Genomic DNA, 13,478 nt, shown 5'->3' on the forward strand with positions numbered 1-13,478 from the left:
TCGAGACAGCCAGCCGTTCCCCTACGGAAGAGCACAGAGCTCGTAGTACCGATCTTTGGGTAGGGCTGAGACCACTCACACACAATGTGTGTGTGTGTGTGTGTGTGTGTGTGTGTGTGTGTGTGTGTGTGTGTGTGTGTGTGTGTGTGTGTGTGTGTGTGTGCGCGCGCTATACTATATAATTATTATATCAAAATAGTCACGTTATTGAGGAAGCATATTGGAATTTACTGAGCAAACGCATTTGATAACTTGAAATTTGGATTAGTTTTTTTCTTTTTTAGGTGCTGCCTATAGCGCCGGTACGCTGTCTTGATGGGTCTCTTGGACGACCCCAGTCCGTTAGTGGCGCAGGCGAATTTTATTTATAGTGGCTGCCGTGGTATATGACACTTCCTTGGTCCATGCTATCCTCCGGTGCTCCTCTTGACCGAAGTCGCTGAAGTTAGGGTTGATTGAAGATCTGGGCAGCATGTGGGTAATCTTCCGCCACTCGGAAATGGCTGAAAATTGTCAGCGTGCTTCGGAGGGACTCGAACCTATGTCCACGGGCTCACCAAGCCCGCACGCTGACCACTCGGCCACCGCCTACAGTTAGGCAAAGTTTAGTGTAGCTTCAAGTACATAACGTACAGCAACTCATAATATTATTCAACAAAGAAAGAACTCGTTTTGTTAGATAAAAAGACTCATTACTGAGGGGGATTATATGATTTTACCGAGTATACAAATATGTTAACTCTTAGGTTATAATGATGGTCTGGGTTTTTCCATAGAAAATAAATGAAGTTATTCACACAGACACCATAGCTGATGCTAATCAGAGGACATTCAAGCAATTTTTTCTCCGAAACTCTCTTTCCACTTTCCAATAGGAATATAACAGTTTTGGTCTCCAAAGCGTAGTTAGATTGAATGACACTGTGAATGACACCATACTAAGTCACCCGCCCTAAGTGTTTCGTCATATTTATTTTTGTAGACTCTGCCAGCTCTGTTCCCCCGCGTACATTCACAATTTCCCGGCGCCCATCTTACCTCTACCCACCCTTTTTTCCTTCCCTCCTGCCTATCTCTTTTCAGTACACCTCTTTTAGCCTCCGTTCCGTTCTCCTCCCCTCCCGCTTATTCCTTCCCAGCTCACTTAGTAGTTATTCTTCCCGTCTTTCCTCGTCTCATGTATCTACGTCCCACCGGAGTGCCCCAACCCCTTCCTCCTCTTCATATTCCCTCACGTCTACGCCTCTCCAGACCCTTTTTATGCTGTCCGCCACACTCGACCCCGTATCTGTCTTCTTCCGCCCTCTACTTCCCCACATGACACTCTCCATGCATTCTCCATTATATCAGGTATACTTAAATAGTGTTTTGATATCTTCATAGAGCATCGAAGTGGGTATCTTTGAGGTATTCAGAAAGGTAAGGGAAAGGGGGGGGGGGGGTGTACGCCATAGGTGCGCGTGGCTGCGGTGCTCATTTCAGACTCGTTGACCCTTAGAGCCACGTGATAGGTAAGAACCAGTTATCCCGGTATTCACGGCCAATTATGAAATCCGGGATTGCCACAGTTTAAAAATATATGAACGATTTCAATTTGGTAACCAACTAACTTACACGAGAAGCGGAAGTTTGTAGAATTCAGCTTTTTTATTCATTGTTATTTTCTTCAGGAAATGGAAGGTTAAAGTCAGTTGTTTTAGACTGATATTGCAAAAATGGTATAAGGTTGACTTTTTTTTATTTGGGAGGCGTAGAGCAGAATTTTTTTTTAGGAAGAACCACTTTATATTAAACACCACACTTGTCCCCTTACGCAGAAGTATTTTTTTAAAAACTCGTTTGATTATAATGGCCATGCACGAAGGAAGCTTAAGTGGTGCCGGGGTGGCGGGGGACTTGAAGCGGCTGGCTGGTGGTGGTGGTGGTGGTGGTGGTGGTCACGGGCGTCACCCACTTAGCACTTAGTTATGTAAAGAGACAAGACTCCGGTGAGTGCTTAGCAAAGACCAGTCTCCCCCACTTTTTGTTTCTCCTTACCTTACTGTCCTTACCTTACTGCCCTTACCTTACTGCCCTTACCTTACTGCCCTTACCTTACTGCCCTTACCTTACTGCCCTTACCTTACTGTCCTTACCTTACTGTCCTTACCTTACTGCCCTTACCTTACTATGTCTTTTATAATTCATATCCATATCGAAGGGACTCTGTTTGGGTCTATATCCATTTATTTATTTTCCCTTGATGCCATCTTTTTGGATCTCAGTAATAATGATGATGATGATGATAATAATAATAATAATAATAATAATAATAATAATAATAATAATAATAATAATAATAATAATGATAATACCAATAATAATCGGGACTCTAGTGCTGCACAAGATTGTAAATTCACGCCAAGTCCTCGCAGTTAGAAGTCAATGTATTATGAAACTGTCTCTTCTCTGGAGCAACACTTAGCAGGCTTTTGTTGTAGTTGTTGTTCTTTTGACCTTAAGCTGCTTCCGTTACTTAAAAAAACAGAGCAATCGGACGGTTCTTAGTTTCCGAGGCCATTGTTTTTTATACGTTACGAATCACATTGAACGGCAAGTAATTCCAGGCCATTTTTTTCGTTCGTCGACCAGCTTAGTAACACATCAGCCGCCAGTGAACGAGGAAAGCCTTGAATACGAAGAAAGCACTTGCGATTGTACTCTTACGCTCATGAAAGAGTGAAACATTTATTAATCCTTGAAACACACACACACACACACACACACACACACACACACACACACACACACACACACAAACTCACACATATATAACCAGTCTCGTTTTGCGCCGCTGAAACAACAACACTCACCTCCCTCCCCCTCCCCCTCCTCCCCTGTTCCCCCCTCCCCCCCTCTCCCCCTCCCCCAATGCACCTACTCCCCCCGCCCACCACCACCACGTCCCTCATAAACCCTGCCTGCTCCCCCCCTTGAGTCATCCCTCGCCCCCAGCCCCCCTTGATAACCGGTTACACTTGTGAGCCTCCCTTGTTCTAATATCCTTTTTAAATGTCTGACACCCTCCACCCTCTCCATCTCTCCACCTTATCCCTCCCCCCAGTGCTGTTTTATCCGTTTATACCCATTGCCCTTTCGTTCTGGCACACTGTTAACTCTTCCACTCCTATCGCCATGCTGCTCTTTTTCCCAGTTAGCTTTTTTCAGTCATATGGTTCGTCCCTTTCCCGCCTCACCACCTCAACCTAACAATGGTCCATATTCTTTACGTCTCGGGTTCTCATTATGACTATTTCCAAGGCCACAGGGAAGATTAACCGGGTATCCATGGGTGACTTTTCCCGTACAAGATGCAGAAGTCGTGTAAAATTATCATCACTAGGATCACGAAACAGTCCATAAAAATCCCAGCAACGTCCGCGAGAGGCTTTTTAAATATGCGAACTGAGACGCTGAAAAGTTTAAACATGCGGTCTAATATTCCATCTCTTCACCTTGTCAGCCCTCACTAGGCGTTAAATATTCACACTCAGGCCGTTGCAAAGGTTATCTCCCCTTCTACTTGTTAAACATCCACGATAATTTTTTTTAGGGTCAATGGTACGGAGATGAGCACCGTGACCACGCGCAGCTATAGCGTATGCTCCCAACTTTACCTTTAGCTCCTCGTCACTTGATATTCTCCTGTCCTCTATACAACTCTCCTCTATGTCCTTCACTAGTCATTCTCCTCTTGTCTCTGTCTATCTCTCACAACGGGTCACCTTCCTCTCCTCCTCCCTTTGTCACTCATTACCTGTCCGTCTCTCTATCTATCCCACGCTCACCCTCCTCTCCCACGTCCTCAACCCCAGATGGGCGGCAAGGCACGATGGAGAAAGCTGCAGCGTGGTCAGTGCCTGCCAGGGCCCCCACGCTGACATGGACTAGCACAAGCAGAGGAGGGAGAGAGCAAAGACAAGGGACGCCAAGAGGTGGAGGCTGGGCGACGCCGTAGAGGAAGAGGAGGATGCAAACACTATACTGATCGGGAAGCCAAAGGAAAGGAAGAAGGAGGAAAAGGGGAAGGAAGAAGAGAGAAGGGAGGAGGAGGAGGAGGAGGATACAAACATTATACAGATCGGGAAGGCAAAGGAAAGGAAGGAGGAAGAGAGGAAGGAAGAAGAGAGAAGGGAGGAGGATTCAGACACTATACAGATCGGGAAGACAAAGGAAAGGAAGAAGGAGGAAGAGATGACGGAAGAGGAGAGGAGGGAGGTAACGGTAGTAGTTGCCATACCGATCAGGGAGAGAAAAGAGAGGAAGAAGGAGGAAATGAGGGAGAAAGAAAGGGGGAAGGAGGAAGAGGAACTAGATGTCGTACCAATCGGGAAAACAAGAGAGAGGAGGAAGAAGGAAGAGAGAAAGGAAACTGAGGATTTGGATAACGGAACCTCAGAAGAAACTGAAATGGAAGAAGAAAGGAAGGAAATGGAGAAAATAGAAGCTGTACCGATCAAGAAAATCAAAGAAAGGAGAAAGGAAGAAGAGAGAGAGGAAGTGGTGGAATCATATAACATAAAAATCGAATCTTCAGAGGAAAATAAGAAGGAAGAAGAAAGGATGGAAGTAAAGGAAGGAGCAAAGGAAAAAAGAAAGGAAGAGAAGGAGGAAAAAGAGAGGAAGGATGTGAAGGAAACAGATACCACAACGATCGAGACCTCAAAGGATATTAAAAAGGATGAGAGGAAGGATCGGAAGGAACAAAGGACTAAGAAAAAGGATAAAACGGAGAGTGAAGAGAAGAAGATGGAGGACTCAACCACAAGAACAGGAAGAGCAAAGAATGGGGAGGGAGAAGAGAAGAGAAAGGAGCATGAAGCAGACTCGATAAATGCAGGGAAAGCAAAGAAAATGAAGACAGGAAAGGAAACCGGGAATGAAGAAACGGCAGACACAAAGCTAAAGGGGAAACCAAAGGAAAAACAGGAAGACGAAAGGTGGAAGAAGCAAGAGGAGTCAATAAAGCAGGAAAACAGAGAAGAAAACGAGGGGGAAGATAATATAAGGTATCAGGAGGAGGAAGATTCAGATGTTATGCTTGGCGAAGAAACGGTGAAAAGGGGAAAGGAAGAAGAGAAGCAGAAAGCATGGGTGAGGAAAAGCAAGAGGGATGTAAACCACGAAGAGACACACAAACACCAGGAGGAAAGAGAAACAGAGGAAAAGGAGGAGGAGGAAAAAGAAATGAAGCACGAAAAGGAGGAGGTGGTGCAGAAGTTCGAGAAGATGAAGGAAGGGAAAGAGGAGGAGGTGGAAGAAGAGGCAGAGGAAGTATATTCAAGCGAAAGGGAAAGATTATTCATAGAGCAGGAGGCCGTCAGTGAAGTCGTGGAGAACCGGGCTGGGGTGTGGACGCCATCCCTGACCGGCTGGGTGTTTCGGCCCTACGGCGACACCACTCTGGAGGAGGAACTGAGGAAGGCACAAGAGGAGGAAGATGGAGACGAAAAAACGAAAGGAAGACATGATAACGGCCAGCGGGCAGCCAAGTTCTTCCTTTCAGATGACGAGAGCGACAGCGACACAGCCATCTTCGTCGACGTCTCCCAGCCGGCCCTCATGGAGGATCAGAACCTCCAACTTTCTGTGGCGCCGTGCTCTTCGTCCCTGCCCCACCGCGAGGCACAGCCGGACGAGATGCTTGGGACGCCCTTAGAATCACCTCTTCGGCCAACGGAGGAAACCACTCAAGAAGACGAGGACGTGGAGTTGGTGTTGGGAGATGCGATCGAGGAAGATTACGCCTCCGAGACCGTGGATCCACTGGCAACTGTTAGCACTATGGAGGCTGTCATGACCGAGTGCCCACGCTACGGTTCTCCTCAGCTCGATTATCCATTTCAGTTTTATCATGCCGAGGCTCTACCTCGTGTTATTAGTGTGGATCCTCCCACCGAGTCAGCCAAGATGAAGTATATCAACCCTCAGCCCCTTAGCTTGGACAAGGCGGACGAGAGTATCACTAAGGAATCAAAGAAGAGTAGAACAAGCCATGAAGAAAGCGTCAGGGAGAGCATGGTGACAATGGAGGCGGAAGAAGAGAATGCCACAAAACACAAAGTCTACCTTGAAGTAGAACCAGAATTGTTTTCCTCGCCCAGCGCCTTCATGCCCAGGGAGGAGGCACCCCCGGCCATGAACTGTGACATAGGCCCAGAGGACCTTCCGTGGTCAGACCCAGAAGAACTCCAGGAAGCTAAAGATGCAAGATACATCTGCGACAGTGAGGCTGAGACTCGATTTTTCAGTCTGTACCCCGAGTACTATCCCAACGAACGGGAGAAGAGTCAGAACGCAGGAAATGACGCCATTACTTACGGTAATCCAAAATTTCCTTGTTTCAGCGGTTCCTGTGACTCAGAGGAAGCTGCTGAAGAGGAAGCGTACATGGCCGCTCAAGAGGGCGGCGTCAAGGACGGAGTGAAGCGTCATAAAGGGAAATTCCCAAAAATTCATCACAGACTTGCACCGCAACGGAAGACGAAGCATGAGGCTCAAAATGTTACCGGAGTTAAGGAAGACCACACGGAGAGCGAGATGGGTCAATCATACAGCACCAGCCTCCCTTGTGACGCCTCAGGGAGTAGCTCGGAGCCTCTAGTCTTTGACTCTTCCACTTCCCATCTTCTGCAATCCGAGTCAGAACCACACCCTCCCAAAGACCTCTGCAGCCCAGTCCATCAAGCAGAACCAACTGAAACCCAATTCTTGGAAGAGCAGGACGGGGCGGAGGCAGGGCAAGACGCCCTGGAGCTGGAGGGCAGAATGCAAGTGGAGCAAGGCAAGCAGACGCTGGTGAGGAAGGCACGCCAGTGGATCAAGGGCGTTGCCAAAATGGGCGGCACCAGGCGAGAGGACCACTTTCATGGGAAGCAGACCATACTGGAGGCCACTGAAGGCACTTGCAGGAAGGAAGTGGACGCTGGGTTACTCCGGAACACCGCCACTGCAGAGGCTACACCTGACTCCGTTCAGGCGGCTCTTTCTGGAAGGGAGCTGAGGGCTCACTACACACCTGAAAGGGGCCACAAAGTTTGTTTTTCAGCTGCTGAGCGTGTGAAGGAAATCGAGTCAGGCGAAGACTCGAGGGTTGGTCAAGTAAACCGTGGGTTCTGCAGTCCCTGCAGTCCCCACGCCTCGCTCAAGGAAGACTCCAGGGATCGCTCTCACCCTGAATACCTCCCGGGTGATGTTGTCTCCGTCGAGGATTCCAGACAAGATCCAACCCTAGATAAGGATACGAAGCAATGCATTACTCCGTCAGAAAATCCCGCGCAGCACGAGGAGGACGATGACAAGAACAGTCAGCAGTCCGAGCCCGTTGAGGATTTAAAAAAACATTCTGCAACAGATGAGATGACGTTCTATAATGAAAGGAAGAAAGATCATGAGGTTGATAATGATTCATCACCTTACACGAAAACGACGTATAGCAAGGACAGCCAAAAGCCAAGTCAACTCTCTGTACCCTTGGCAGAGTGTACAAATCACACCCCGCTCGGTGAGGACATTATGTACGACTTTGCGCCTGCCCAAGGTGTGAGAGACCACCCCACAGCCGTTCAGAACTTGGAGGGTCATTCAGGACGTGACAGCGGCAAGGATATGCATTCCACACCCACTACAAAGCATGTTAGTTTCTCTTTCCCCGACGCTCCGTCATTTTCTACTCACCCTCGGCTTGAAACCCCCCAAGACCGCTACCCAAAAGATGTTGAACACCAGGAAACTCACCCTAAGCCTGCAGGATCAGCGAGCTTTTATGAGGGCTCAAACCTGTACTACACACCGGAGTCAGAATTCACCTCGCCATACTCACCCGTCGAAGGACTTAAAATTTTCTGCCAGTCCGGTGAGACAGTCCAGGCTCACTACAAGCCTGAGAAGGACTCCCGGACTCACGAGACGCTTGGGAAGGAGAGTATGACTAATATGCCTGCTAGTGATTTTCATGCAGATTACTCACCAGAAAATGAGGACTTTGAGCATCACAAACCATCAGTTCACCCCACGTGTGAGTCAACGGCGACTCACTATACCATCATTGAAGAATATATCGTTAGCTACAGCCCTGCAAGAGAACAGTACATTAATCCATCAACGGAGGGAGAGAGGAAGTGCATGGCCACCAATGAAGAAAAGCCACGCCAGGACGAACCCACCGAGGAACATCAAAGGGCTTCTGCAGGACCTCAAGAAGACGAAAAGAGGCATCCCACGTCTGAGGAAAAGAGAGAAAGTCACTCCACACCTGCAGCACCACAGACAAATCACAGCACATTTGAAGGAGACAAAACTATTTCATCAACACCCAGAGAAGAGAAGAGAGACTTTCCTACACCTGAAGAGACCCGTAACAGTAGATCCACCGCTGCAGATGAACGTACACCTTTCACACTCCAAGATGACCCAAAGGAACTGCCCTCACTGGCCCCAAAACAACAATTCAACCCAATATTTGTAAATGAATCAAGTGCAAACGAAGAACTGATGTATCCCAGACCTGCTGAGGAGACTTATACGCTCTCTGAAGCACAGAAGTCTAATACTACATACGAAAACTCTCCTGATTCTGATAACTATTTACCTGCACATGAATGGAGGTTACCTCATACACCTGTTGACCTGTACTGCGACAACTCTGCTGGGGATACGAAGAAAGAAAACACACCTGATCAAAACACATCTGACTCGTCTCATTATGCACCTGTAGAAGAAGTCCAGACCCAGTCCACACCTGAAGCGGACCGAAGGATTGCTCATAGTCCTGAGGGTCACCTGGAGGCTTGCCACACAGGTACAGATGACCTTGGCACTCATTCCACGCCTTCCAAGAGTGACGAAGAGAACAACGATAAGGAGGAAAAAGAGACGAGGGGAGGAAAAGCTGAAACAGGAATGAGAATGGACGATGAAGGAAACAGTCTGAATAGGAAAGAGAGGAAAAACAGTCGTAACAGAAGGAGGAGAAAGGAAAGCGAAAGAGAGGGAAAGGAGGACAATGAGAGGGAGGAAATCCGAGAGAGTGAGAGGAGGGAAAGAAGTGACAGCAGAGGAAAAGGAAGACAGAGAAGTGGAAGAGACGAAAGGGATGACAAATGCAGGGAGAGGAGAGACACTGGTAAGGAGGAGAGGAGAGACGGTGAGACAGAGAGAGAGGTTGGCAGTCACATGCAAGGAAGGAGGAACAGTGATAGAAAGGAGAGAAAAGACAGTGACAGAGACGAAGGATATGATGAAAGCAAGAGCAGTGAGGGAAGAAAGCGGGAGGAAGGAAACGGGAACAAGGATGGAATAAGAGGAGATGGGGAGGAGAGGAAAGAAGGAGAAAGACGAGGGAGGAGGCCTAGCGATTATGAGAGGAATAGAGAAGATAACTTGGAGAGAAAAAGAGGAAGCGAGATGGAGAGAAGACACAGTGACTATCAGGGAGGAAGAAACGATCAAGGAGAGAAAGTAGGAATGAAGGGCAAGGGAGGAGAGGAGAAAAGGGACAAAGAGGAAGAGAACGAAAGTGGAGGAGAGACTGAGAAGGAATGGAGGAAGAGGGAAGGGAAGACTGAGGAGGAGCATGAGGAAGGAAGGGACAATGGTATGAAGGGAAGGAATAAAGAGACCGAGGAAAAAAGAAGCATGGAGATGGAGAAAGAAGGGGAAAGGGAGAGAAAGGAACCGGAGGAAAGGAAGGAAGAGATCGAAGAAAAGAGAAACAGGGAGATGGAAAAAGAAAGGGAAAGGGAGAGAAAGGGACCGGAGGGAAGGAAGGAAGAGATCGAGGAAAGGAGAAACAGGGAGGTAGAGGAAGAAAGGGAAAGGGAGAGAAAGGAACCGGAGGAAAGGAAGGAAGAGATCGAGGAAAGAAGAAACAGGGAGGTAGAGGAAGAAAGGGAAAGGGAGAGAAAGGAACCGGAGGAAAGGAAGGAAGAGATCGAGGAAAGAAGAAACAGGGAGGTAGAGGAAGAAAGGGAGTGGGAGCAAAAGGTACCAGAAAAGAAAGAGATGGAGGAAAGTAAGAAAGAAAAGACGACAGAATGCTTAGAAGACAAACAAACAATGGAAATGACGTCGTCCACTCTCGCCTCGTGTCATGAGGGTGCAGAAGGAAGCGAAGCCCAAGACATACACTCCTCCCTTCTGGGCGCTCCTTCAACCAGCAGCAACCCAAGCACTGCAAACCCCAACCCTTTTAATGCATCAGCCACCAAGGAGGATGTCCCTAGAGCCACAGAGCGTGAATACTCCTTGGAATCAACCACTCCTGAGACTTGCGCCCCAGAAGCCAAGCTGATGGGAAGTGCCGAGGAAAGGATGATGCAAGAAAGTACGGAAAAGGAGAGAGAATTTCAAACTTCCTCCCCACAAGACAAGCAGATGGAGAGTACCGAGGAAAGGGTGACAGAAGAAACCACGAAAAAGAAGAGGGAGTTTAAGCCTCGTCAGAAGCAGGGCAGAAACAAACAGCAGCCCACGAGCCCCACCGCCGTTGACAACCCTGGAAACGCAGCGGCGGACGGTAACCACCCACAAGACGGAAAGATGGAAGGGAAGAGCGGGAGCAGACGGAGGCGGAACCGACGAAACAAAGGGACAAATCAGAGGGAACAAGGGACTTCTTCTCCAGCCCCGTCAGACACAAGGGAATCATGGACAGCCTCAAAAGCTAAAGGAACAGCAACCCCCTGGAGTGTGGAGGACCATGTGGAGGGACAAAGCCACAACCCTAGAGAACTGCATCTCTCACAACAACAGCAAGAACTCACTTCCCCGCGGCAAAGTCTGGACAGCTACGGCTCCTCTGCCAAGCTGACCGTCACACAGAAGGATGATGCCACAGCCGACACAAGGGCATGCAAAATGTGGGGGAAAAATCCGACCAACCCGAAAAAGCAGCAAGAAAGATACGGCAAATTCCCAGACACTCAGGGATGTGCACGAGAAAGTAGTCCTCGAATTTCTAGACTTTCTGAGGAGCAAAAAGCTGCCGGGGCCGGAGAGTATGCAGTGTTGGAGTCTTTCGGCGCACCAAGTGGCAAGGAAGTTCAGGAGGTCGAGAGAAAAGGAAGAAAAGAGAAAGAAAAGGGATCAGGAAGAATCGAAGAAGAAAGAGAAGTGTCAGTTCATGGAGGATTCCAAAAAGGAGGGGTGGCAAAGCAGGCAAAGAACTGGAGCCCCAAGATCGAAAGGAAAGATCGTAAAGGAAATAGGAGAGAAAAGAAAGAAAAGACGTCAGAAAAATCGGAAGAGACTGTGAAAGAGAGGGAATTCAAATCGCCGAGAGAGGGATTTGGCGGAGTAGCACAGAGAGGAGGAAGTGGTGCCCCCAAGCGACGCCCTCCCCTCCTGGAAACCCCGCCGATGGAACCTTATAGTTATATGACACAGAAAGGTAGAGTAAAGGCGGGTGGATATGCCTCGCCTGGATCACTACTGGGATCGGAGCCACTGCCTGGACCTCCTCGCGCCACTGCGAAGCTACGGTACCCTGAGGCACTCCTGCAGCCCCTGTCTCCCCCGCCATCTCCCCCGCCACACAAATCCCTTGAAACAAAATCCAACGAGAAGACAAGAGTTACCTTACATGAAGAGGAAAGCAACAAGGAGAGTTCCATACATCCAGATCCATCGCTAATAGTCAGAAAGACATCACAGCCCACCATGTACACAATACCAGAAGCGGCACCAGCAAAGCCTCCGGAGAATACCGAGTCCGAGTTGGCCTCAGGTCGGCCACAGTGCCCGCCAAAGCCACTCCATCTGAAGGACACGTCAGGACGTCCTTTCTCTGACCCGCAAAACCATTCGTGGCCTGCGTATCAAGACAATCAACTGTCTGACTCCCCCTCCAGCCCCAGTTTTCCGCACCCCTCGCCTCACACCGACCAATTAACTTCACCCCCACGACCCTTGACTCCAGTGCCTTCAGTAGACAATGAGTTTTTAAAGGAACATCAAAAATCACTCCCCTCATATGCCACTCCTCTCCTCCCGACACCACAACAGCAACAACAAGAAACACAACAACAACAACAACAACAACAACAACAACAACAACAACAACAACAATCAGTGGACCCCCATAGAGATACACCGAATCCAAAGCCACCTCTGAAGCCGAAGCCAAGTCTTTCAGAACTTGACCCACTGCAGAAAACAACACGGGACAGGGACCCAACACTGGAAAAATCGAAGGTTTCGGGGAACGAGGAGGCCAGGCCAATCAGCTCAGCAGGCAAAGTCAGTGTGGCTCAGAGGATGAAGTTCCCTGGAGCACCACCTGCGGCTTTAGAGGCTCACCCAGATTCGAGTAGGAGGACCCAAGCGTCCCACAAACCAGAAATGTTAGAAGCAAGGTTAGTCTCTACACCTCTGTCTTATATTTCCTTTAGATGTTTTATTTCCTTTCCTTTGCAGCCTCCGTGGCTTTAGTGATTAACAGTTCTGCTACGAACCTCAGGTTCAGTTTAATCCAACGTGTGTTTGCGTGCGCGCTTGCGTCTGTGTGTATGTGTGTGTGTGTGTGTGTGTGTGTGTGTGTGTGTGTGTGTGTGTGTGTAATTTCACAATTATGTCTGAAACTAAGAATGAATAACATGCACATATAAATTTCCCTCGTTTGCTTGTCTACAGTTGTAACGTATCTAAACTTTGTGTTAACTATTTTGCTTCACTGTACTTCTGACGTTACTTCTCATCCATTAATGTTCATCCTTCCTCACAGGTCGACACCGGCAGGCAAACACCCAGCAGCAACAGGTGAAGGGAGCACCGCCGCACCTTCCCTGCCACGCAAGACAGCTGGGGCGTCTTCACATTCGCCTTCGTACACGGCTCTTGGCTCTTCACCTCACACTGAGAGGTCAGAGCCTAGTTCTCTTCGAACCTCTGAGGGGCAAGTTCAGAAACCATATTCGTCTCCACGACAGCAACGTTCAAATATGGATAAAGCCTCTGCACCAGAACTTCCCAAGGATGCCAAGCCAGGAGGCAGATATGCTGATGTGGCAAACAAAGGTCAACAAAAAGGAGGACATCAAGAGCCACAGACAAGCCCACCCGTAGGGGGGGACCAAGGCACCAGCTCTGCCAGCCCCTCCGAGGAGCAGACGCAGAAGGGGAGCAGCGATCCACCAAAAGAGGACGGTGCCCGGCCCTCGTGAGGCTGCCAAGGGGATGAAAAAGAAGAAGAGACGCTAACTGACTTCACTGTAGACAAAAGTATCCAGGATGTAACGTTGTCAACAAGAACTACGTGTCTGATACTGTTCGTAGATGTTCACTAGACTGATGCCACAACCACCACCACCACCACCACCACTACTACTACTACTACTATTATTATTACTACTACTACTACTACTACTACTACTACTGCTACTACTATTACTACTACCACTACCGCTTCTACTACTACTGCTGCTACCACTACTACAAACACT

The 13,478-nt window shown here is 48.6% G+C and overlaps 1 protein-coding gene and 1 long non-coding RNA gene across 2 annotated transcripts in view; both read left to right on the forward strand.

The window, feature by feature from the left end:
- Positions 1-3,891, forward strand: part of LOC126993497 (uncharacterized) — a 68,046-nt gene extending 64,155 nt beyond the window's left edge. Inside the window, exon 3 of the long non-coding RNA XR_007747858.1 lies at positions 3,855-3,891. This is a non-coding gene — a long non-coding RNA (uncharacterized LOC126993497). The remainder of the gene's footprint in view (positions 1-3,854) is intronic.
- A 202-nt stretch (positions 3,892-4,093) lies between these two features.
- On the forward strand, positions 4,094-13,199 carry LOC126993493 (ankyrin repeat domain-containing protein 11-like). The gene is made up of 3 exons (XM_050852635.1): positions 4,094-9,837; positions 9,994-12,392; positions 12,761-13,199. The coding sequence occupies exons 1-3, from the start codon at positions 4,234-4,236 to the stop codon at positions 13,197-13,199; spliced, it is 8,442 nt and encodes a 2,813-aa protein (XP_050708592.1). The 5' UTR covers positions 4,094-4,233.
- Positions 13,200-13,478: the final 279 nt, after the last annotated feature.

The sequence above is a fragment of the Eriocheir sinensis genome, unplaced genomic scaffold, assembly GCF_024679095.1.
Source record: "Eriocheir sinensis breed Jianghai 21 unplaced genomic scaffold, ASM2467909v1 Scaffold621, whole genome shotgun sequence".
NCBI classification, from domain to species: Eukaryota; Metazoa; Arthropoda; class Malacostraca; order Decapoda; family Varunidae; genus Eriocheir; species Eriocheir sinensis.

Bases quoted from the DNA above. Each gene is read 5' to 3' on its own strand.
- LOC126993493 (XM_050852635.1), top strand. From the start codon at position 4,234: ATGACGGAAGAGGAGAGGAGGGAGGTAACGGTAGTAGTTGCCATACCG. The intron at 9,838-9,993 runs GTAGAGGAAGAA...AGAAACAGGGAG, and splicing joins AGGAAAGGAGAAACAGGGAG to GTAGAGGAAGAAAGGGAGTG. The intron at 12,393-12,760 runs GTTAGTCTCTAC...CCTTCCTCACAG, and splicing joins CCAGAAATGTTAGAAGCAAG to GTCGACACCGGCAGGCAAAC.